Raw genomic sequence first — 25,134 nt, forward strand, 5'->3', positions numbered from 1 at the left:
CTCCGCATTCCGCACCGAACAAAACGAACATAAAACATATAAAAAAAAAAAAATGAAATCCACTTTGTTCTGCAAAAAGTTGGAGTAGCTACCTTAGTTTCTTAATAACCAATAGAATTTCGCTCTTAATTACCTAACTGAGGCCGGAAACTATTTTACAATAGCCAATTAACTCCCCATTTCTCAAACTATCGCATGTGAATAAGACGAAGTGTATCGTTACAAGTGGAAAAGAGCTGAATTCAGGCAAATTGCTGTTTGTCGCCCCAATATTAAAAGATAGAAAACACCACCAAGGAAACCGCATCTTGACGCTCATAAATAAATAACGTTCTGAATTTAAATGAAAAAAGAAAACATTCTACATGTAAATGGTGGCGTTGTAGCCTACTACTGCTTCAAAAGTAGATGTTTAAATGAACTTCTAATAATTCAAGTTATAATAGCCTAGCATTTAATGGCACTGCACTCGAGGGACCTGACACTTCTTTACAGGCTTTTGTTTTAAAAGCTAATTTTACCAAAACATTTTACTCTCGGAAATAAAGACTAGCCTATAGCCTAATGGCTGTCATTAATTGTAAATATGATGTGATAAAACTGAAAGATCAGTTTGCTTAATGGACTTTGGAGTGTTCCGAGGCTCTCGATAATAACAAACGTTTTCTACGAGGTGCTACATGATTAACCATGCTTTTGACAAATGTTCATGTTCTCATATTAGAGACCCGGCCATGGCCTTAACTTGGTGGTGGCTGACATCTAGTGGATTCTATGTGAAATGCTCCAAATCTCGGTTTGCCAGAAATGATTAGACATTTATTCCAATAGCCAGTCGATGTCGCCCCCTCACCAGCAGAATTAGTGTTCACAATTTGTGATGGAAGATTAAATAGTGTTTAAATATTTTAAGATAGCTACTATTCTTCAAAACGTTCTAAAAAATATGAGCTAATGTAGGCTTAACATCTGTTTTGAGAATATATATATATATCACTATCACTGACCGAATAGCCTAACTATTTATTTGAATTTATATGCTGTAGGCTATAACAACATTATTAATTCTGGTTAAATAGAAACATTTTAACCAATGTTAAATAACCTAAATGAAATCAAATTATTTAAATTGTATACGGACTATTAAACAAAGATTGGAGTTACAAGTTGATACGTGTTATATCTCGATTATCGTGTCAAACATGGATGTAATTATTAGCCTATTATTATTACTATTATTAATAGGCTACTATTATTATTATATATTATTATTATATTGGGTATTGAAAATCGAACATAAACCTAATGCAGTTTTTTTTTTAGGTTAGCCTAGTTAAATGAAGTACAAACGAACATTTATTACACAAAAACACATTTATTTGCTTATAATATTTACATTGTTCTGTGCGTAGTTTTGTCTTCTGATATAGGCTAGTCAAACAATGTTTCAGACAACATATGAATTCCAGAACTGTAATTCTTCGTTTTATTTAACACAAAATATTTGAACACATATACCAAAAACGAGTTAATTCAGTCACACGTTATCTACAAAAGTTTTGTTACATAATCATCAGGAATATGAACTCAATCGCGTGGCCATTGACATGCAGTGGAACACGTTGTGCAGAAGTTTTCACATGTATCGCTCCAGTCCCGAGGCAAAATTGGCTTGTCTCATATATGAATTATTGTAGGAGTTCATTGCTGGTCCGGAGAGAGCTAAAAGAGATTCTGTATGATCTGCGCACGAGCCAGAGCGCACAGGGGGCAGAGAAATCCTGTTCCCCGAACAGTACACCTGTGAACCTCCCGGGGAGAAGCTGGACTGCGTGACCCCGGACAGGTGAGTAGGCGAAACCGAGGAGGGGTACGTGTAACTGGTTGTCATGTTTGAAGCAAGAGATCCCGTGTTCCTGCTCAGCATGTTGCTCGTTGGATTTATCTGTTGCGTCTGAAAGCAGGTTGGGTCAGAGTTTGACACGGAACAGCTGGAGGTCATGGCACCCAAGTCTCCCATGCCGAGAGACTGCGAGTTGAGATCTCCTCCGCTTTGCATCATTGTCTGCTGGCTAATAATATTATCGATGCTGAACATCCTGGGCTGGCCTTGCGTGACCCCGGCCGATGCCTGATAGTGATGCAGCATCGCCGGGTGCGGGGAACCAGCCAACTGAGACCCGTAGCCAGACGTCACACCCGGGTACAAGGTGTTGGGGTACGCCTGTCTACCCATCGGTGTTGGCGTGAAAGCGCTCGAGCTTTGCATGTATCCAGGATATGTGCTTACATCAGTTCGCTTGAAGCGCTTCCTCCGTCTCAAGAAACTCCCGTTGTCGAACATGTCCTCAGCGGCGGGGTCAAGCGTCCAGTAGTTTCCTTTGCCGGGCCTACCGGGCTCTCGCGGGATCTTCACAAAACAATCATTGAGGGTGAGGTTGTGCCGTATGGAATTTTGCCACTTCTTGGAATTCTCGCGGTAAAAAGGAAAGCGTTCCATGATGAACTTATAGATGCCGCCGAGGGTGAGTTTTCTCTCAGGTGAATTGGCGATGGCCATTGCGATCAGTGCGATGTAACTGTAGGGAGGTTTACCTCGCTGCACTGGCCTTTTCCTCCGCCGGCTGCCAGTGGCGGGCAGATGTTCTTCGGTTTGACCCAGTGAGACCACTTCCTCCCTCTCGGTGTTTGGACTGCTGACCCGAGGCTCGGCTTTGATGAGAACACCGTCCTTGGTTCGAGCCTGGTGGTTGAGCGCTGGTGAAGGAAGAGGTATCGGGGAGTCCAGGCTCACGTTGGGAGACAGCACCACTGGACTGGCCGCCTCGGCTGGCGAGTGCTGGGACTCTGCCGTCATGTTGCACATGCCAGTGAAATATGAAAAATTTGCAAGATTCATAAAAGTTGTCTTTTATAAACTTTTATGGCTATTAGAATTTTTAAATTTAAACTTCCCTCAATTTGCCAACTAAACAGACTGTAAAAATATTGGCTAGCCTATGAAAATAAGCGTGCACTCAGCTGTAGATTAGAGGTGTTTGTCTAACCAGGTGAGTGAGTCGGGGGGAGTTTTATAGAGCGGGCAGAGTGACGACACCGGCCGCCTCGTGACGATCGATTGGGTGACAGTTCTCCCCTCACTAGCAAAGAATGCAAGGTCAGAAGATCAGCGTTAAATCAATTTTGGATGGGTGAATTTGTATTTTTTAGAACATGTAATTTAAAGACACGTAGCCTGATTAACCTGACTATAACAAACTTTTCACAAAAAGTTATTTAAAAAAAGTTACAAATGAGGAAAAGGTAAATAAATTGAAACATTAAACTTCTAACCTATAGCTTTTTGATATTACCTTAATGATTAATATGAGCTAAATAAACAATTTCCTCTTCTGTCATTCAAGGAAAAACACAAAGGAAGTCGTACCTGTTTGTGACCTTATATGGAATATACATTGTGCGATATCAGATAAGGCAAAGTGGCTTACATAATAGCTTCCACTGACTTGGGGGTTTTAAGAGTGACAGGATTAGGAAGGAAAGGTTGGAGAGGTCGAGGATAAATACTTGTCTGCAAAATGTTCTAAGTTGAACAGTTTCACGGAGGGCTTTTTCATATGATCTGAAACATTATGAATACTCAATTTGTTGACTAATTTTTGCTCATTGTGTGATTTATACAACTTTCTATCCATCCATTTACATTTTTGTCCATTTTTGAGTCGACGTGGTTCAAAAAGTGCAAAAACTTTTCCTCGCAGTTTGCCACATTTGCACCACTTAGACTCTTAAAAGGCAGCAATCAAACTAAAGATTTTCATTTTAGCCGGTTGAAATGTTTTACAGTGCAAGAAAGGACAAATAAAAGAACAGGCTGCTCACTGAAAGTTCTATCTTTGATCTCTCGCTCTTGCGCGCTCTCATAGTTTGCCCATGGGTTCACTGTGTATCCAGGACAGAAACAACACACAGAAAGGCTGTAAGAGACTTCCCAAACTACCTCTCAATCCACCAATTGAAAAATAATAACAAGCTTTTAAAAACAGCAATTGAGCTGTGAAAACTTTACAGAATGTTAAGAAAATACTGCTGGTTTATTTGTATTCTCCAGAATGAGACTATAGAAGGGCAGGTGCTAATACAGCATCATAGCATTCAACGTCAACTTCTCGCCCAGGATTTCACTGATCGAATTACAGAAAGACAATAACAGCGTACACATAGAATTCTCTTTAGCTGTAAATGAATAGTTAAACCTATCAAGGAATTACCAGGGCTTTGCTTTTCAACACAAGGGATCTACAGGAAGGTCAGGAGGTAGAAAGTTACCCAAGACCTTTTCACTATGACTTAAGCTCAAAGCAAGTTTTCTAAATAGACAGCCGATATATCATTTAAACCGGTAAGCGCATGCATGTTTGGGTAGGGGTGAGCAAAAAAGGGATGAGAGTGAGAAACTGGACAGATAGTGTTCAGCTCTGACTGATAGGAAAGAAATGGTAGGATGAATAAGACCAGAGTCATAAGCCAAAACAGCATTCACCCCTGCCCAAGCACAAAGCATGTGGCGGCCCCCTGTGCCCAGACGCGCTAAGCCTAGCTAGCCGAACAGAGCGGCTGGCTAACAGCTTCAGACAGGCGTGGGATCAGGGTTGTATCCAAGCAGGATCTGCCCCTATACTGCCAGGTCAGGCAGACAAACAAGGGCTACAGCCAGGAAACAGCCCCTCCTCCCCCACACCCTCATCCACCAGCCCCAGGGCCTACCATCTCACGGTAATCCCCGTAATATTACTCTCTTATCACACACACACACCAGAGAGTCTGACAACTCTTCAAAAAGTGCTGGAATAAATTGGACCTGGTTTGTAATGCATTATGACAAGTCTACAACATGTTAATATCCAGTAAAAATGTAAGATTTACCTTCCTCAGGGCATTGTTGGCGGTTGTATTGAATTAAATGGGCAGTTAAGATTGAATGGCTCAATAGCTATTAAAGTTAAATACACTTGCAACTTCGAGCAAAGGCACGGGAAAAACTTTTCTGTGATGTTTAGACACTTATGAGGATAGTTCACCAGAAAAGAATGACACCCTCCCTGTCCTTACAAACTTTTTTTTTTTTGTCTAACTTCACTTTTGTGCGGTTATTGTTGAAAAAAATGTGCAATGGCATTCATACATTTACACACAAAAAAAGGAAGCCATGTTTGCCAAAACTTTACCATAAAAATCCGATAGCAGCATTTTAAGTTTTACAGATTTAAATGAAATGTATAGTAGGCTACAAAAAATATTGTTATACACCAAATTACTAATATATATATATATATATATATATATATATATATATATATATTTATTACCTTTATATACTGACAGCCACCCTAAAAACACATGAAGGACCATGTGCATGGTGTCATATATGCAAACAAAACATCATCATGATAACACGCGATACTAAAATCATGCAAAAAATATTAATTTAACAAGATATTATATAACCCTAATGTACATAACTGATATAAAAATCTAAGAAACTGTTATTTCAATGAAAAAACATCAAATGCAAGCTGTCTCTCAGAGAATTCTAGGGAAGTCTATTTGTATGACTTTTTACTTTAAATTATAAGATGACTTGACAGATTTTGGAAGTGAAAAAGAACATGTAACAGTATTTTACGGTAAAATTAGATGAAAGGTCCCATTAGATCTATTAAAATGTTTCACTTTATAGAGTAAGGGAAAGTGTCGATCATTTTTTAACTTTTACTGTTAAAATTCGGTAATTTTTTTCCAAGTGTTCCAAACATTTTGATGCCACTGTATAATAATATAAGTCAAACAACTCTAACTAACCCTAAACTTTTCTATGTTGCAAGAGATGTTTGAAATTTAGCTTTGTGTTCACCTCAGCTATATCTGTCAGTGTAGAGAGAGAGATGTGAAGAAAGAGAAGAGAGAGAGAGAGAGAGAACTGCTGAGTAAACACTTGGAACTCATTCATTTGCACACTGGCTCCAGGCAGGGCTGGGGTTTGAGAGGGGGTGCATGAGAAAAAAAGAGAGAGAGAGAATGAAAGAACGAGAGGGAACGAAAAAGAGAAAAGAGAGCGGGAGAAAGAGATGCCCCTTTTCTTACCCAAGCTCATCAAGTACGGGCCAGGGCTCCTGAAAACGGCAGGATTAGTGGAGGGCCGGGGCTCGGTCAGGTCGGCTCAGCCCACATCACTCCTGTACTGCACGCTACGCTGCTTCGCTAAAGCGCTCCAACATGGTTCTCACAGATACACACACACACACAAAGACACAATGCATATACACACTTACTATCACGCTCGCACAAGCATGCAACACACAGGACACTGACATTCTCAGCTAAGAGCGGCATAAACATTTGCTGTAACTCTTGACACATCAATGTCCACAACTTCATTATATTAGTAAAGTGGAAGTCATATTTACAATACCCTGAAACTGAATCCTCCCACAAACCCGTTTTCAAAAATGTCAAGTTTTGAACATATTAGTAGGACATGTTCAAAATGTCAGCCTTCACAAATATATAGTCAAACCTGTATACAAACACTTTATACACATCTATGTCCCCATTTATTTTTTACCCTGTAGAACTGCATTAAAAAAAATTATTATGAGATGGACAGTGCAAAAATAAAAAAATCCGAACATGATTTGTGTCTGTAATCCTCTAGTAGCACTAAATGCGCACCCCTTAAGCAGCATGCATTGCTTGATCTTATCAACAAACTCTTAATGACAGCGCTTTGTGATTTTAAGCCTCAGGGCCTGCAGTCATGCACAAAGACAAGAACTCACTCTCACTAGCACAAATATGGTCACAAGGTCAAATCCTCACCAAAAATCAGTTTCCCTTCCTTTTTTTTTCACTGCAATCCTCCTATCTGCCAGTGTTGTGTGATATGGTCACTACGGTGGTAAAAGTAGGCTATGTAAAGCTTAAAATCAGTCAACAAAGTCATGTTTTTGAATAAATTTTCACCCTGTGATGTCATTTACACTGGTTAACTATCAGAGATAGTTCACCCCCCCCCCCCCCCCCCCAAAATAAAATGTAATTTGCTCACCCTTATGTAGTTTCAAACTGTATGACTTGTGGTCTAAACAACATTGGAACCCATTGACTTTCAGTATAGGACAAAAAACACAGAGACATTTGTCAGATGTCACGGTGGCAGTAATTATGTGCATGATGTAGTCGGTTAGACTGTATTTTAAGATGTCCTTCACAGCAAATATGTTTTTTATATGATCAACAAGTTATGACAACATATCTTCACATTGCTTTAACTCATCAAATTAAGTTAAGCAATTTTCTACTTTTTTTTAAATAAGTTATACAAGGTTCAACTTATTTTTTATGTAACTGAAGTTGATAGTACTTAATTTAAAGCAGCATCTTTTTATTACAGTGTTGTTACCATGTAATTATACATTTAGGTACTGAGTGATATTAATTAACTACATGTACTTACTGGGTTAGGGTTATGATTGTTTGTTGTAGGGTTACTTGTAATTTATAGTTGTATAATTTATAGTTATTACTATAGTAACTACATGTAATATGTGTAACAAGGACACTGTAAAATATCAAGTGTTACCAAACAGTCTTTATTAAACCAGCAAGAGAACATTCAGGAGATCGTAGGAGCTAAACGTTCACACAACCATATAACATAGACAATATCGGACACTGAACAGAAAGAACTCAAGGCTTAGGGGTCATTTACACGAAACCGTTTTCAACTAAAACCGTAAAACTTTTTATACGTATTGGCCATTCATTTACATGACAACAGTGTTTTGGGTGCCTGATAACGCAAACTTTTGAAAACGGGTTTCGGTGTACATTTTTGAAAACGGTGTCCGTGTAAACAACAAAAACACGAGTCTCTGAAAACGAAAGTCATGCACACATTACGTGTTCAGTCTATAGTTTTTCATTGCCATCTAACTGCCTGGCAGCAGAATACAGCGTTTTTAGCAGTTTACGAGGGTCCGTGTGAATTGGCATTGTTTTGACAATGGTGTCATCTGAACGTGGAAAACTCAAATAAAAAAGTATCCATTTTAAGCATATCATTGTCGTTGAAATACACAGAGAACGTAGGAGAACAGAAACAGGTGTGTGAAAACTATTAACAGCTAGGGAAACTAACTCAGAAAAATCAAGTTTGGAATGTAATGATACAGATTTTGAATGACCTATCCATTTAATATCAGTCTGAAAATAATTTCCTTTAAATAACTGAAACAATTCATTGTGTTCGTGAAATTGCACCATAGAAAAATACCATAAATGTTGTGATGTAGCAGTGCAATGGTCAGCTCTCATTAGATGGTCGTTGCCTGCATTTAAAGGAAATAAAATGTTTAAACAGATGTTTCTAATAATCAGAGTCATTTTGCTTGTAAATCCACTGTATGTGTGTCATAAAAGTGTTTGTGGCGTTTACTGTAGGTTTTAGTGGGTTTGTTGCTTCTGAGCGGGAAGTGCCCTGAGCAGGCAGGAGATTCCTGAAGCCTTAGGTGGCTCAGACTGCTGACTGACTGACTGAATGTGTCTGGGTCTATATGCAAGCAAAAGGGGCTTTTGAGGGCTCTTCAGTCCTGAAGCACCACAGAAAATATTTACCTGCCTGCAGGAGACCCTATTAGTGAAAGGACCCAATAAATATCAGATATGACAAATCTGAGTTAGAAAATAGATGTAAAAATGAACCAATACTAAAAATAGATGGTCCAATCCACTAATAAAATCTCGGTGGAAAAAAAGTGATCAGGTGACGCAAGTGAGGCCACAAGGCTCTGAGATGAGACACAGAGGCGACCGCAAAGACACAAGGGCCTTCTGTCCTATTCCAGTTTTATCTTTCAACGGACACTTGTCCTTGTCTTTACTCTGCTCATAGCCTGGAAAAAAAAAACTGGTACAAAGTTTTGGTTAGACTCCAAGAAATATTGACTTTCCAGTTACACTCTTCTATTAGTACTATACAACCTTTTATGAACTAGACCCAGATGTGACAATAACTGGAATTTTTTTATTTCTTCAAAGAAAATGTTCATAATTGAAAAGTAGTGTGAAAGGATTAAACGTAATTAGCTTAAAAGTCTGGCAGGAGTCGTGGTCTCTAGGCATCTGCGGTGTAGCTGAGCATTGAATAGTGATGAGAGATGGAGCTTCAGCATTTCTAACCTTTTATTACATCGAGAAAGACAGAAAGAGGAGGGAGAAAGAGGAAGACAACGTATAACGTACATATCTAGGCTTATATTCTGCTGACACTCACAAACAGGTCTTGCGTACATGCGCGCACACACACACACATTACTCCTCTTTTATCTTTATGACATTTCATTAAAGCAGAAAGGTCAGATACAAACAGGTTTCTGATGAGTTCCTCAGCTTCTGTGCTCCTCCCGCAATTCACCGAGTAACACACACACACACACACACACACACACTTCCCGTGTCATCTTAAAAGACACCAAGCAAACCACTGAACATCTAATTCAAATGCTCAGATGTTTTGGTATTTCCATGTTCTACTCCACGGCCCCAGTTTCCTCTAGATTACCTGGATTTAAGTGTTTTGTTGTGTTTGTTTACTAAAGGAGGATTTTCATGCGTGTCCCTCCACCGAGTCACATTACACCGTTTGAATAGATGCTAAAGTGGCCTAGACCCGTTCTGCATAGGATTATTTACCCACCCATGTAAGGATTACAGACCATCTTAACCTGTCCATTAGCGCTGGGCCATCTCAGACAGACAGGCTACCCGACAGACATCTCACGGCTCTTTCTCCAGGTCTCTTTTTCACCCAAGCTCTAATCCACTCCACCAGAAGCCTGATCTAACAGAACCAGGCGGCTGAACTAAGATTACTGCTTCCTCCCTTTTCTTTCTCTTGCTCGCTCTCTCTCTCAATTGCTTATCCTCTTGTTCTCTCCATTGTCATTTCGATTCCCAGCTAGATTCAGAAACACAAAACTATGAACATGCATCACACACAACAAAAAGACCCAGCAATGGAGTTTTTTCCTCTGTAGAGGACATTATATTTTAGCAAATTTCTCTGACAACATACATGTCAAAGTTTTAAGTCTGGATGTCCTGTAATAAGCACATTCGGGGCTTTGCAGAGATACCAAATGTTTGTAGGTGTTACCATGAAAACTCCCTATCCTTGGTCTTTTAAAATGACTGAATGATCAAATGTAGCACTCTTATTGAAATATAATATTTTGCAATTATCAGTAATTAAATCTGTAATATCAGAATATGATTTTCTGTTAAAGAGGGCATCGATTTCATACATGACCTCTGTAGTGGACATCAGGACTTTCATAATGGCATATCAGGTATTTTGGGAAACATAAGTGAATATGGAAAGAAATTATATACCAATATTCTTATGAAATATGACATTCTTATTAAAATATTCCCCATTATTACACGTCTTTTTTCATTACATGTTGCCCCAAAAATACATTAATATGCAAATTAGATACAGTGTATAGATGCATTGCATAGAATGGGAATGACACTTGGCCATGTTTACACACATATTGCATGAAGTAAAATGGCATATGAAACCAGTCTGTTATATCTTATATAACATAGTTGAGAATCATCTTTATACAAAGCTTGGATTTAAAAAAAGCTTGAAACCTAAAAATTGATTGCTGAATTAAAAAAAAAAAAACATTGTTTTTGCCTATTCGTGTCTTTTCATTTATTTTAATTTTCTTAATAAATGGGTCCTGGTGTCCACTACAGAGGACATAAGAAACAAATTGAATAAAGAAATGTTATTCCTATGTTATGCTATTTTCCAAAACAATGTAATGACCTAAAAAAAAATAATCACAAAATAAAAATTCTGGTAACAGAACTGCAAACATTTTTATGCATTAAACCAATAAAAAATAAAATAAAAAAGAGTGTATGAAAGAGTGCACTTTACACCACCGACACATTACCAGAAAATCCGAGCTAGTCCTACAATTGACTTGCATTTCTCAGAAGCAATATCTCCCTCTGCTGGGTCATTTGGTAAATGCAGACTGTGCCTTAGAGAGACATGGCATGCTATTTTATAAAAATAAATAAATAAAGACAAGGAAACAAGATGAAACGTTACTTTTTTTAACGTTTTCTTTGAGTGGTGCTTAGTGTTCCTGAAACAGACTGCGTGACTCGTATAATACATTTCATATCATATGTATGTCACGTGACACATAGGTAAAATAAGGAAAGGTATACATCCTAAAGTTCTTTTTATCGCTCTATCTCATTCTGTGGGCTGTTTATATGCTTTAGAAGAACGAATAGGGATATAGTAATTTACATTTTATGTAAAGCGACTAAAAAAAAGAAATACAACAAAGCAATTGATCCTAAAGAGGCAGTCGGCTGTCATTCTGATGTCACTTACACCTGTACACGTTCAATCTGTACTTTACTCCAGGGTGCGTTCAGATTCACTAATCACCATCATCTTCTTCTGACCTCACACGTACTTAACAAGATACCAGCCAATTTTCACAGTGATGTTTCCCTGACGGATAAATTTGACATGAGATAGGCCTTAGTGACGACAGTCCGTCTATGTTGGTTGTCATGGTAACACGGAAAGCCACCAATTAAGAAGCGGAACATGTCTCTCGCGCTGTATAATCTTCCTGTGTGTTAGCCTAATATGTAAGAGAGAAAAGGAGGTAAATATGGATCAAACTTACAAAAAAATAATTATTATATTCAATTCTGCAAGTGAAAATGTTGCTCTTAAAGTTAGCAGTAAAATTGCCTTTTGCTTTGGCCTATCTCTTGACTTGCAGCATTTAAACGTTTTTCATCTTTAAGGTTTACTCAGGTGCCTGTGCTTTCTCTATGGCGAAATCGCTTAAAGGGTTAGTTCACCCAAAAATGAAAATTCTACTAAAAATTAGGCTACGGTACTCACCCTAATGTCTTTCCAAATTTTGTTCACCTTCGGAACACAAATAAAGATCATTTTGATGTAATCTGAGAGTTTATGTCCGTCCATAAACAGCTAACTGGCACTTTGATGTTTCCAAAAGTGAATGAAGAGATTGTAAAACAAATCCATATGAATTAAGCGGTTTAGTAAAATTTTTCTGAAGATACACGATCACTTTATATGATGAACAGATTTCATTTAGGCTTTTTATAACATAAACATTCATCACCTCACACATCAGTTAAATTGAAGCTCAAGCATGTTCGCTTGACGTGCGAGAACCAATGAGGTTAGTTCTCGTGTTACACAGCTCGTTTGAGCTTCTGAAAGAACCAATGAGGTTCATTCTCCCGCCAGACAGGTTCAGATGACATTTGGTTTATGTCTGCTGATAAATGTTTAAATGTGAATAAGTCTAAATGAAATCTCTTCATCATATAAAACTATAGTGTCTCTTCAGAAAAATTGGACTAAACCGCTCAATTCATATGGATTAGTTTTACGATTATTAACTTTTTGAAGTGTAAGTTGCGTTGCGTTGCGTATCAATGGAGAGACAGAAAGCTCTCAGATTTCATTCAAAATATCTTCATTTGTGTTCCGAAGATGAACGAAAGTTTTACGGGGTTGGAAGGATATGAGGGTGAATAATTAATGAACTATCCCTTTAAGTTTCTTCGAAAAGCAAATGTCTTTTGTCGACCCTACTAGGGTTAACAGACAGTGATTTAAAAAAAAAAAAAACGTGACACGAGGTTTACACATAATGTATATCGAAAAATGTCTACTTTTATGACATCTCCATCCCTAGCCTACCTTTTGTTTTTGAAAATCTGTCCCACTTTTACAATGGCAAATCTGTGTTAGGCTAGCTAACACAAGCCAACTATATCGGAGGACACATCATTATGTGTTCAACATCGTGTAGCCCTATCTATATACGCCTGCATAAGTAATATAAGCTAGCCTACTATTACTAAATAATTACGAATAGACAAAGGATTTCATAAGATCCAACATTATCAACAGGTTCAAACTCGGTACATCAATATTGAGTCATGCATTTCACTAGCTATTCCATTATTGCATTACATAGTTTTTTCCTGGTTTTGTTTAACGGAGAGCTCTAGATGAACTGAGTGTAGCTCTACGTGAGGAGGGCTATAATGTGCACCGGTACTCCCACGCGCCTCTGACCGTTCATTCAGCACCACAGCAACAGAACAGCGACCACGCCGTGCACATCAACAACGGACATGGGAACGGTGTATTTAAAAGCTGAATAGCAGTCGTTTTGACAGTGCACATTTCAACGATTTATCCAATCTCATCTGGACGCCTCGCGTGTTTGTGTGGATGTCTGTGTTTACTGAAGGAATACACGCTATAACGGAACGTCAATTGTGATGTGATCGAGAGCAACACTCCGCGGTGTAACATACTTTTCGCGGTTCCTCCTCCGTTGTAAATCATGAAATACTTTGAGATTGACTGTTGTTCCGAAAGCGCAAACATCAATCGAGAAAAACAGAATCGCGACCAGCTCTTGTCGAGGCGAGCGGTCCGCCACACCTGACAGTTTTTGCTCTGCCTCCGGTTGTGACATGAAAACTCGGACCAGAAAGAAACGGATGAAAGGGCGAAGAGCTGCAAAAGGCCATGTGGATTTGAAAGGAAACATATCAGATTGAAGTGGGAGCCCAAAACAACCCTTAAACCCGATCGCGAGTGACAATCAAAGGCATGGGCACATCGAAGATCAAGAGATGGTCGGAGGTCTTGCAACCTGTTGTTGATCCCGAGTAACTAGACAGTTATTTGATATCTGTTGGTCATATCTAAATGGCACTGACTTGGGGGAAAGCACGTGCTTTTGATTGACACCCGTTTATGTCTTTTCGTTGACTTTTCATAATCCAAATAGCCTACATTTATTAATTCGAGGAGTAGCCTAACTATTTTGGGCGCGTGGATTGGACATGAGCTTAGATCGACGCGTTTTTTCGGACATTTGAAAGTATATTTATTATTTTTTGAACACCCTACTCGGTTGGCCGATTACCCTTATTCTGACCCTCTCCAGCCATGGGTTGCCTTCAGAGTGTCGCCTGCAAGCCCCGAATCAAACGCGAGAACATCGTTGTTTACGACGTGTCTGCTACTATTGACCATTGCCCGACAGTGATCGAGGAGAATTCCCCCATAGTGCTCCGCTACAAAACCCCGTACTTCAAGGCCTCCGCCCGGATAGTGATGCCGCCGATCCCTCGAAATGAGACTTGGGTTGTGGGTTGGATTCAAGCGTGCACTCAAATGGAATTTTACAACACTTATGGAGACCTCGGCATGTAAGCCTGGTGCATGTTTTATGCCTTCGATACCCTTGCTCTTCACTAAATGAACTAAAAATGTGGAAATTAAGCCACTGATAAGCAATCATTTATCTGGGTCAGTGGCAAATAAGGATGTCAGAGATTATAAAAGTATTTAAAAATCTAGTTTGAAACATATTGTGCAAAGTTCTTTCAGTCTGTAATCTTCAAAAAACAATTAGCCTAATTTGAATGAAATGACTCCAAATAGCCATCAACTGTAAGGTACTAAAATACTTGAATGTTGAATACAGGTGAGTCATCTGAGTCGTGATTCATGAACCAGTGTTTTTCTTAAAGTTACTCATTTTGACCGGAACAAAACATCCTTTTCATAAGGACAAAATACCCGACATTTAAAAATGTATTTTTTGGTTTGCATCAAATTGATGCCACACTGACTTTGATTTACCAGAACAAAAGATAGGCCTATTCATTTATTTAAAAAATAAATAATAATTATAAAAGAAATATGGCAAACTGCTTATGTCAACATTTCTACAGTCAATAATTTCAGCCTTTGAGGAGACTTCCCCCCCCCCAATCTCTGGACAGTTACACCACTTAATTTTTAAGCTTCACTCAAAAAGAAAAACTAAATTTAATTCAGAAATTGAAATCATGTTTATCACATTCAAATCATGTTTGTATAAATTGACTTTACAAAAGTTGTCATTGACCATTCATTTTTCATTAGTCTGTTCAATTACGACTTTAAATAGTGTATGGCAAAGCATAACTTCAGTGCAGTGCGGCAGTGATTTATATTCAGTGAGTATGCATACATCAGCTCAGTGCCTAAGGGGAGGAGTGTTTGCACCTTCATCAGTCACTGCTCTTTCATTTATACTCCCACAAATGAGTTTCACAGCCTGTCACTGGATCAGACGGGGAGAGGCAGCGGATAAAAACAGAATAGCTGCTCTGAAACATCAGCGTGGTTGGCTGTACTAAACAGTTTAGTTTTGCAGGCGAATGCAATTATCTACACAGAGCAGCAGACGAGATAGAGACATTCTCACACCCACCCACAAGCCCTGTGACGTGTGATGTGGGCTCTTCTGATGCTGCCTGGGGGGCCTGTCTGTGTGGAGGTGTGGACATGTGTGTGGGGGTGTGTATTACTGCCCGAGCGGGTGGTTGCGTGGGGTTTACTGTGACACAGATGGTGCTGTACCAAAGAAGAAATGCCAGCATGGGGTCATACCTAACAACACCCAGCCACATTAACGTCCTCTCACACTGAGTCATTTTACACAGGCAGCTGGGACCCTGATAATGAATGTCATCCATAACCCCAATTATCATTTGTACACTTGGACTCAGCATCTTCTTTCACTTACAGCATTCAACAGCGCAACCGTGTTTGTTTGTATCACCTCTAAACGTTTAATTTCCGCAGGTCAAGCTGGGAGCTGCCAGAGTTACGAGAGGGACTGGTGAAGGCCATCAGCGACTCGGACGGCGTGAGTTACCCGTGGTACGGAAACACAACGGAAACGGTGACCCTCTCCGGCCCCGCATCCAAACCCTCACGCTTCACTGTCAGCATGAATGATAACTTCTACCCCAGCGTAACATGGGCCGTACCGGTGAGCGAGAGCAATGTGCCTTTGCTCACGCGGATCAAACGCGACCAGAGCTTCACCACTTGGCTGGTGGCTTTGAATATGGCCACACAGGAGAAGATCCTCCTGCAGACGGTGAAGTGGAGGATGAAAGTGGACATCGCCGTGGACTCCTCCAAGCCACTGGGATCTCGAGCAAGACTAACCGGCAGGGTGCACCAGGACCAGCCCAAGGTGTTGACTCATATGGAGCCGATCCCCCCTAAAGCTCTGGGTAAACCTAATGCTAATGACGCCCAAGTGCTAATGTGGAGGCCCAAGCGAGGACCACCATTAGTGGTGATCCCCTCCAAGTAGCAGGATGTGGGAAAACGTGAAAGTTTTCAATCAAAATTTGCCTTAAATCCACACTACTGCCTTTAAAGAGATGCTTGGTTCTTGAATGGCCATAGAGACACTTAAAGGGACAGTTCATTAAAAAAAAAAAAAAAATCATAATTTATGCACCATCAAATAATTTCAAACTTTTATGACTTTCGTTCCTTGTGTGAAGGAGACACAAGAAGTTTTTGTCCATCCAATGAATCAAAACTACATTGGAAACCATTGACTTTCAATTTATAGAAGAAGAAAACACAGCATTTTTCAAAAGTTCTTCTTTTGCATTCCACGGAGGAAAAAGTCGAACAGGTTTGGAATAATGATACTGTAGTTTGGGTGAATTATCCCTTTAATTTGATATTGACATTTGCCTTAAAACCTCAAGACTCAAGAATCAAGGTGAATAAATCATTCTTCTGGTATACATGAAGGGATACTCCACCAAAACAATTACATTCTGTCATAATGTAATAATTATAACGGCATTCCAAAACTGTATGATTTTCTTTCTTCTGTGGAACATAAAAATATTGTGAGATTTTTTTTTTGTCCATACAATGGAAGTCAATGGGTTCAATGGTTTTACTCCCCAACGTTCTTCAAAATGTTTTTCTGACCGACAGGATGGTGAATGATGGCTGAATTTTCACGTTCATTTTTGGGTGGAGTATTACAGACAATTCAACTATTTACAGATCATTTAACTCCAACCTTCTCTTTTAAAAGTTCTCTTTAAGTGTAAAACATCTGAGATAAACAGGAGCCAGTCCTGCTCAGGCAGAGCAGCAAGCTTTACATGCTACTTACATTTACATGCAAAACCAGAGAAACGGTTGAGAATGAATGTATGACTTCAGAAGGTGTACAGTAGAATTCAGTATTGCCTTTCAACTTAATTGGTTTCATTCAAAGTTAATTTGAAGGAAACAGAAAGCCTCAACTGTCAGATATATTTGCTATTCAGCATGGCAGAAATGAAGAAGAGATATAAGACTTTTTAGCTCCACAGAGCATAACCTGGACTGTGAATACTGCTGAAGTGGAAATGACAGGACTTCGCCTGCTTGAATTTCTAAGCTCAAAGCTGAAGAATGTCTGGAGCGGTCTACAATTTCACTTGTCTGCTCACCTTGTAGCGAGGGAATCGAGGGAGGGCAAGAGAAAGATTTGAACAGTGCTGAAAACACCAACTCCCACCGCTACTCATTAGAGAGGTGCAAACTAGCCGGACATTCCTCTTGAGATAACGAACACACATCCAGACAGGAAAGCACAACAAAACCGCCTTCTTCTTTGAAGCACCCTCTTCTTCCTCCTCAAGAGTATCCAGCGCCTGCACAAATTACAGTGGAGTTACTGCTTGATTATCACAAATGAATCAGTTCGCCTGAGCATTAAAGCCATTGGAATTGTACAACTAAATTTATGATGCCATATGGGATGCAAAGACTTCAAAAAAACAACATTACCGATGCTGGTCTTCAGAGGTCACTGTAAAGTTTATTGTTTTTGTGGTTCACAGTGTGTTTTGAAGGACTCGGGCAGATAGAGCATCCTGACTGATCAAATAAACATGGATCTGAATGGCCGACGGTATCTAAGAACAGAAAAACCTTTTTGCCTTTTTTAATTAATTACCTTTTTCAAGCTGTGATTGCATGCATTGTTTTTACACCTTTTGAAACAAATGCCAAACCTCTTTCTTTTAAATTTTGTGCTGCCATGGTGAAAATATATGTATTGTTTGGAAAAAAAAAGAAGAAGATAATTAAACACCTGATTTAATATTACTCCTCACCAGATACCAATATAGCTTCACACATGGTGCAAAGTCGCTAAAAAAAGCATTTCCTTGCATATATAATGGAGTAACTCAAGTATTCTTTGTTACAGAGCCCCTAAAGGGACATGAGATATGAGGGAAAATTGTCAATGCTTTTGCTGTCTCTCGCAAATGTTTTGCGTTCCCCTGAGAAACTTTGAATTCGCTCGCAAAATGTTTGCGTTCCCTCTGGAAACTTTGGATTCATTCACAAAATCTTTGCGTTTGTTCGCAAAAGTTTTGCTAGTGAACGCAAAGATTCTCGTGGGAACGCAAAACATTTGCGAGCAAATGTTAAAGCATTGAAATGTTTTTTTTTTCTTCCATCAACATGTCCCTTTAGGGGCTCCGTACTTTGTTGCCTGGTGACAGAGAAATAATCTGTTATCACCATATCCCGCAAACTGACCGGCTAGCATCATTGTCATAAGTCTTGTTATTATCATTTCATTATAATAATATCAAAAAGTTTACATAATATTCACAAAAGGTACATCATTCCCTCAATTTCTATGGCACAGAATCTAACCCAGCATCCCAGCCTATTAAAATAACATAAAATATATTTTTGTAGGACTTAAGCAGTTTGAATAATGACACAAAAATACAGTGATGCAACGACCCCATTAGTAGCCTAATATCCATTGGCGAGTTACTGCGAGATTCAAGTTTCATTTGTGGCGAATTAGCGATCCAAAAGCAGCCATTGCCCCTCAAAGATGAACAGATATTAAATGATTGAGAAGAGCCAAACGAGTTCTGTGCTCAAGTCATGATCCAAAAAAAGGTCTCCGCTCATCCAGAATCAATTGAAGATGGCACGTTATGAAGTGTTTTTATCCATCACCCATTAATGAGATTAGCGACGATGAATGTTTTCAAGCTAAACGAGTTTCACTGAAACCACAGGCCCAAAGCATTCACCCAGTGTGCTTCAGCTCAGCACTGCACAGCAGTGGCCCAGCCTGTTATCCAACCTTGAATCAATCCTTCTTTTCCGCTCTCTACGCCTCCTCTCCTCTTCTCCGTCCTTCCACTCGCTTCATCCCTTTGTTCCACTCCACTTTCACATCATCCATCCATTTATCATGCTCTGCTTGGGTTGGTTGCCGGCTTGTTCTCATAACCATAGAGAAACGTCGCCATCATGACAAATAGTGTGCCCAGGAAGAACACGCTGCACAGGAGAGAAAAACAAGTTTTTGTTTTTTTAAGGTCATTTTTAATTAAATGAATCTTTTTTTAAACTTAATTTAGTTGAATTTAAAGCATTTATTGATCACTTTTTTTTTTTTTTACCTGGTAGGCTCAAAGTCCTCAAGCCAGAAATATGAAATGAATGTGGAGAGGATTATTGAGAGTGATGTAGCGAAGCCTTTTAGTATGTTGTCAGCATACTTGATGACAGCCGCTATTACGAGTCCTCCAAGAGCCTGTGTGAAATAAAAGATTAATAAATGTATATTGTTGCAGGAGAAAAGCTTGTGTTGGCTTCCTGTTCGCTGTTAATGATGAAGCAGTTATCAACTCCGACTCACATTTGTACTTCACAAGTCTTGTACTGCAAAGTGTTCAGGCTCACCTGAAGAGCGACCACAATCCAGGTCAGCGTGTTGTAGCCCTGGAACATTCCGTGTTCTTGGACTCTGTCTCCATCGTATGCCAACATCCCGAAGATCCCAAAAACCAGGCCAAACATGCCTGCACACAGAAGATACACAAGAGATACAATACCACAGCACTACAGTCCTTCAAAGGAAAGTACAGTAGCAGAATGGCTGTTCACCATTCATTTCTTTTGAGACAAATGAAGCGAGTAGTTTATATAAAATATTTACTCTCAAATTATAATTAAGATTGAATGAATAATTCAAATTCGTACAAATTAAATCAAACTACTGTAATCTACACTAGTTCAAATGTTTAGTAAATGTATTTGATAAAAAAAAAAAAAAAAACAGTAAAACATTAATATTGTGAAAAATTACACTTTAAATTAACTGTATATCAAATATTTTATAATGTAATTTATTCCTGTGATGGCAAAGCTGAATTTTTGCACAAGAAACATTTCTTATTATTATCAAGGTTAAAAACAGTTGTGCTCCTTGGAAACTACAATACTTTGATAAATAGAGAGTTTAAAAGAAGAGCGTTTATTTTAAATAGAAACATTATACATTATAACCGTACTGACCACAAACCTGTGAACGATAGTGTATAAACACTAGGGAAATCAATAAACGACTTCATTATGAGAAAAGAAATGAAATGATTGTGATAAACTTTGAAATGATGAAATTATAGCTTATCAAATTATCTTGGCACTCATCGAAGAACAGGGAAGCTTTTTTGGCTTAGTTCATTATGATGAACAGAAGTTCACATTAGGAGGTGAATCACTACAGACGCTCAATTCACACATTGCCAGTTATAAATAAATCTTACGCTGAGACTCCACATGGCAAGAATGAAAACACACACGCACATATATATTCGCCTTAAGCTCCTGAATGTGACCTCAGACTGTTTTTTTAGCAAGGATTCTGCTTGTTAAAAAAAATACAAATTCAGTTGTTTGAAATTTGAGAACATCTTAATGAAATACAGATTATACAGAAGTCAACAGACTTCTAGTGTAAAAATAGGTTGTATGTGTCAGTGCGTCATGTTATCAGTTAATTGTCACCTAACTAAGCCGTGTGAAGTGTTAATTTGATCTGAACACCAACATGCTTAGATTGAGGAAAAGCATCATTCATACTCATTATACTAATACCACAATTTATTGTGACTTTTTATGCAAATCCCTCTATTCGTGGCCAGCAATTTTAGGCAGGTGTGTTCGCATTGGCATGCATAGGTGTAGTCGCCCATCCCAGCTTTTTTGTTGCTTTCTGCTCTTAGAACAATACATTGTACTTAGTAGCTGTTAAAACACCACTGAACGTTAAATAGATTCCCGACCCCTGCTTTAATATAATATAGAGTGTTGCAGGCATGATGTATTTTTGTAGGCCAAAACCCAGAAACAAGTTAGCATTTTAGCACTTCCAGTTCCATTGTCCTGAAGTCAATGGGTTTTTGGTAAAATGCTTGGAATAAGGTCTGTGGTAAAAACAAGCTCAAGATATTTTCACGTTTTATCCTACGATATAAAATACATCAGTATACACCCTTGTGATTTTTTTTTTTTAAGTAAGCTTTTACTTGCAAAAAAGTGGTTGCTAACAAGTGGCTAAATGGGGCTAAAGAGGTTGTCTGGGACATTAAACGTAACCAGTCGAACAGGTAAACTCATCTACTCACTAGTCCACTTTCAAAGCCTTCTTGTGTTTATTATAACACTCTTGCAAACTATTAGAAATCGAGCTTTCAGGAAAAATGTTTTTAAACAAAGACATTAGTGAAGAAAAAAAAAAAAGTTAGTGATGGTGATGTTGTGTGCCTGTGGTGTATTTGGTTTATAGCCTTAGTTTAGCTTTTGACTTCTCAATTGTATTTACGCTTCAATATTCATAAAAGCTATATTCATTTGTGAAGATTATCTTGATGAACAAAGCGTGTAAGAATCATAAGCTTTTGTTAGTCACAGATCTTATTTTCTGCAATGATCCATGTATGTTTTATTTCTTTAAAACTACTTACCAAGCTGGATGTTTCGGACCCAAACACTCTGCTTGGTCTCTTTAAGGATCTTCTCAAAGTAGACGCCAGCAAACCCACTGGAGAAACAGGCCACCAACACGGCCACCAGCCCCACAAACTGTGAGCCTGCAGTCGGCTGCTCTTTCTGAGGGTCTGACGTGGAGTCCGCTGGCCACTGTCCAAACAAGAAATCATCAATTACATTAATACATCAAAGATTGCGACACATTTTTTGGCAGTTAATCTCTAATCAAGGTATCTTTACCTGCACAAGTGCAACCCCAGCCATAAGAATTAGCAGAGACAACCACTGGTACACCCCGAGCCTGCGGCCCAGCATAGACACAGAAAACAGGGCTGTGGTCAGGATCTTCAACTGGTATGTCACCTAGAAGTGCACAGGATACATAAAGAACATATAACGATAGCCATAAAATAATGTATGCAACTAATGAACGCATATGGACTTACCTGGTAGGTAGCTGCATCAAGGTTGGACAGCGCTACGTAGAGCAGGTTGTTCTGTAGCGTGTAGATCCCAGAAGGAATCGCCAGCTTCAGCGTCTCTATAGGTTTGTGTAGAATCTCCTGTCTCAGGATACTGCTCAGTGCTCGGCCGCTGTAACCTGTTCCACACAGATGCAGCAGTTACACCCAGCAATAATTCAGAGCCATTCCTCCCTGATGTAGACTCAGACAGCATATATATTATATAGGATTCCAATCCTCACATTTCAATGACTATTTGATGTTCATTACCGTTCATATATATGGGGTCGTTTTCAACATTGATACCAATAAGAAATGTTTCTTGAGCAGCAAATCAGCATATTAGAATGGTTTCTGAAGGATCATGTGACACTGAAGACTGGCGTAATGATGCTGAAAATTCAGATAGCTTTAATTAGATTACCTGACAGCAACATACTGTAAAAAAAAAAATGTTTTCACATGTTTGAAAGGTACCTGGTTGATATTATGCACACTTACGAAAAAGTTATCCAGGTTAGTGGTATCAAATCTTTGAAAAATATCTAGAAGAATCTGAGGCACAATGTCAGTAAAGAAATTGATGAGTAGATTTGTACATTCTGCGTAAATTAATCAGTGGTCTACTTACTACTTTTAGATGAACAGAAACTCTTCACATCATTTGTAACTACTTTTAAACTATGTCTTCTGTGTTCAACGAGCTCATTGAGGTAAATAATTCTTGCTGTGTGTTAACAAATAAACGTAAATGTTTATTAACAAATAAACAATAAATGTTTAGTGTTGAAAGGGGAGTACAAAACAAAACAAAAAGTAAGTCTCAAAGCAAATCAGACTACGCAAATCTGTGCCTCGCGCATCTCGCAAGATTTAAATACACAGAGATATTAGACTGAAAGAGGTGAATTACTTTCTAAGAACTCCAGTCAGACTTCATTCCTGAGGTGCTTTCAAGAAGAGATACTGAAAACAATCTTGAGGAGGAAGGAGGCACCATTAAACTTACTGTGCTCTTTGAAGACGAGCCCCACACAGGTGAGGATCTTGAGGAACTCTGCTACCACCACAGCAGAGGAGGCGAGGTAACGCGGCCCGTCGCCCTGTAATGTGCGCGAGTAACGCATGGTCAGCACCAGGGACGTGGTCTGGAACACCAGGACCCCCAGAGAGAGGTACTTAAGCTTGGCCGATGCCATGATGACAGCCTCTCACGAGGAGACCAGGACAGACTGGGGTGACATGAGGCAGAAAAGGGCAAAGAGCAGACAGATGTTGAAATACAATGTTGTCCCAGCTGGGTCTGACTCTGTAAACATTAATGGCCATAAACAACACTGATATCCAGAGCTATATAGTATCCACACAATATAGTGTCCTTGAGCAAGAAATCAAACATTAACCCTACAGTTTACTAAAATAGATTTAGGACTGAAATGTTAAACAATTAAAGGGATGGATTAATCAAACAAACATAAAAAGTGTGACATCATTTACTCACACTCATGTCACATTTTCTTTGACAGCCTTGGTCACCATTCACTTTCAATGCGTCGTTTTTCCATACAGTGAAAGTGAATGGTGACTGAGGCTGTCATTCCACTCATCAACTTTTTTTGTTTCCAGTGAAGAAATAAAGCCAACATGAGGCTGAGTAAATAATGCTTTTCACACTTACCAAAAATGATATTTTTGGTAGAAAAAAAAAAAAAACACTTCTGGGTGAACTATTCCTTTAACTGAAGATTAAAAAATATAAGGACAAAAATAGTAAAATATTCAGAAACATTAAATATAATAAGCACTATTTCAGAAATATTCAGAAAATGTGGATTTCCGAATTTACTAATGAATAGACGAATAAATAAATGTAACAACAACAATATATATACATATATATATATATATATATATTATCGCAAGTCACAATGACAGATGTTTAACATAAATCTATGATGCCAATTGGTTTTTAGATGTAAATATTTAATATATTTTCATAGTCTTACCTTTTCAGAAGACTAGCAGTAATCCGGAAGAGTTGCAGTTTATGAGCAACTGTTAGTTTGAGGGCAAACATAAACTTTAAACCCCATCAAAGATACATCCTTGCAGATTCTACTTAAGTTGAATCTACATACATACAGTGAGTAACAGTTAACGTTAAATAGTTCAGCAGTGTCTTATTTTGACAGTTAAACACTAAGAGCTCCTGCTGCTAAGCTATTATCATTTGATAAAATCAACCGTTCCGGGTGTTCACTGCGCATGGTCATCCGCTATATGTTATACTCATGGCTCATCTATCAAGAATGAAAAGCAGACTGTCAAGTGAAGTGTAGAAAATCTTCATGAATCTTAACAATCTTGCAGTACTTCCTAGTGTTTTGTTGCTTCGATCTTTTGATCATGAGTCGTTGTCGCCACCTGTCGGTTGGCGGACAGAATGATGTTCAATTTATTTCGAAGTTGAACTGGACCTACCGGTAATTCAGATAGATACCAACCACAGTACCATAACCAAACAGTTGATGGAGCCCATTGTCTTCAATAGTATTTTTTTTTTCTTACTATGGAAGTCAATGGGGTCCATCAACTCTCTGATCACTTAGGCTGCATTTTCCACAGCTCAGATTGTTGGGTATTTTATGTCAACTGAAGTCACTTGGAAATATATTGAGCAGTATTTTGTCTGCAGAAAAAAACAAAAAAAAACAATGAATAAGGTCTATTGCACCACGTAATGAACTCATGGAGTGCTTTACTATAATCATACTCCGAACTTGAGAGAAGAACTGTGTTTAACATCATGACACTTATCTTGAG

At 38.7% G+C, this 25,134-nt stretch overlaps 3 protein-coding genes across 7 annotated transcripts; 1 reads left to right on the forward strand and 2 right to left on the reverse strand.

Annotated features, from left to right (window-relative positions):
- Nucleotides 1-1,410: 1,410 nt before the first annotated feature.
- On the reverse strand, nucleotides 1,411-2,970 carry foxe3 (forkhead box E3). Its single transcript, XM_079638876.1, has one exon. The coding sequence runs from the start codon at nucleotides 2,897-2,899 to the stop codon at nucleotides 1,637-1,639; it is 1,263 nt and encodes a 420-aa protein (XP_079495002.1). The 5' UTR covers nucleotides 2,900-2,970; the 3' UTR covers nucleotides 1,411-1,636.
- A 7,404-nt stretch (nucleotides 2,971-10,374) lies between these two features.
- Nucleotides 10,375-16,701, forward strand: fam78bb (family with sequence similarity 78 member Bb). Of its 2 annotated transcripts, none has more exons than XM_079638880.1 (2): nucleotides 10,375-11,768; nucleotides 15,806-16,701. In XM_079638880.1, the coding sequence occupies exon 2, from the start codon at nucleotides 15,954-15,956 to the stop codon at nucleotides 16,326-16,328; it is 375 nt and encodes a 124-aa protein (XP_079495006.1). In that variant the 5' UTR covers nucleotides 10,375-11,768; nucleotides 15,806-15,953; the 3' UTR covers nucleotides 16,329-16,701. The 2 variants fall into 2 exon arrangements, with proteins under 2 accessions (XP_079495006.1, XP_079495005.1); XM_079638879.1 differs by lacking the exon at nucleotides 10,375-11,768 and adding an exon at nucleotides 13,973-14,379.
- A 188-nt stretch (nucleotides 16,702-16,889) lies between these two features.
- Nucleotides 16,890-24,773, reverse strand: slc35a3a (solute carrier family 35 member A3a). 4 transcript variants are annotated; one of them, XR_013800605.1, is made up of 9 exons: nucleotides 24,318-24,773; nucleotides 23,321-23,543; nucleotides 22,294-22,448; nucleotides 22,088-22,210; nucleotides 21,823-21,997; nucleotides 19,757-19,875; nucleotides 19,474-19,607; nucleotides 18,885-19,351; nucleotides 16,890-18,250 (listed from the first exon to the last, which is right to left on the reverse strand). XR_013800605.1 is itself a non-coding variant. In XM_079638877.1 (8 exons), exons 2-8 carry the CDS (start codon nucleotides 23,508-23,510, stop codon nucleotides 19,261-19,263), a joined length of 987 nt encoding a protein of 328 aa, XP_079495003.1. In that variant the 5' UTR covers nucleotides 23,511-23,543; nucleotides 24,318-24,773; the 3' UTR covers nucleotides 16,890-19,260. The 4 variants fall into 4 exon arrangements, 2 of the variants coding, with proteins under 2 accessions (XP_079495003.1, XP_079495004.1); XR_013800606.1 differs by having other exon boundaries at nucleotides 18,537-19,351; XM_079638877.1 differs by having other exon boundaries at nucleotides 16,890-19,351.
- Nucleotides 24,774-25,134: the final 361 nt, after the last annotated feature.

This window comes from Phoxinus phoxinus, assembly GCF_949152265.1.
Source record: "Phoxinus phoxinus genome assembly, chromosome: 15".
Taxonomy (NCBI): domain Eukaryota; kingdom Metazoa; phylum Chordata; class Actinopteri; order Cypriniformes; family Leuciscidae; genus Phoxinus; species Phoxinus phoxinus.

Excerpts from the sequence above, each read along its gene's own strand:
- fam78bb (XM_079638879.1), top strand. The coding sequence starts at position 14,117 with ATGGGTTGCCTTCAGAGTGTCGCCTGCAAGCCCCGAATCAAACGCGAG. Across the intron at positions 14,380-15,805 it reads ACTTATGGAGACCTCGGCAT|GTCAAGCTGGGAGCTGCCAG; the intron begins GTAAGCCTGGTG and ends TAATTTCCGCAG.
- foxe3 (XM_079638876.1), bottom strand. The coding sequence starts at position 2,899 with ATGAATCTTGCAAATTTTTCATATTTCACTGGCATGTGCAACATGACG.
- slc35a3a (XM_079638877.1), bottom strand. The coding sequence starts at position 23,510 with ATGGCATCGGCCAAGCTTAAGTACCTCTCTCTGGGGGTCCTGGTGTTC. Across the intron at positions 22,211-22,293 it reads TTGATGCAGCTACCTACCAG|GTGACATACCAGTTGAAGAT; the intron begins GTAAGTCCATAT and ends GTGCACTTCTAG. Across the intron at positions 19,608-19,756 it reads GGATTGTGGTCGCTCTTCAG|GCTCTTGGAGGACTCGTAAT; the intron begins GTGAGCCTGAAC and ends TATTTCACACAG.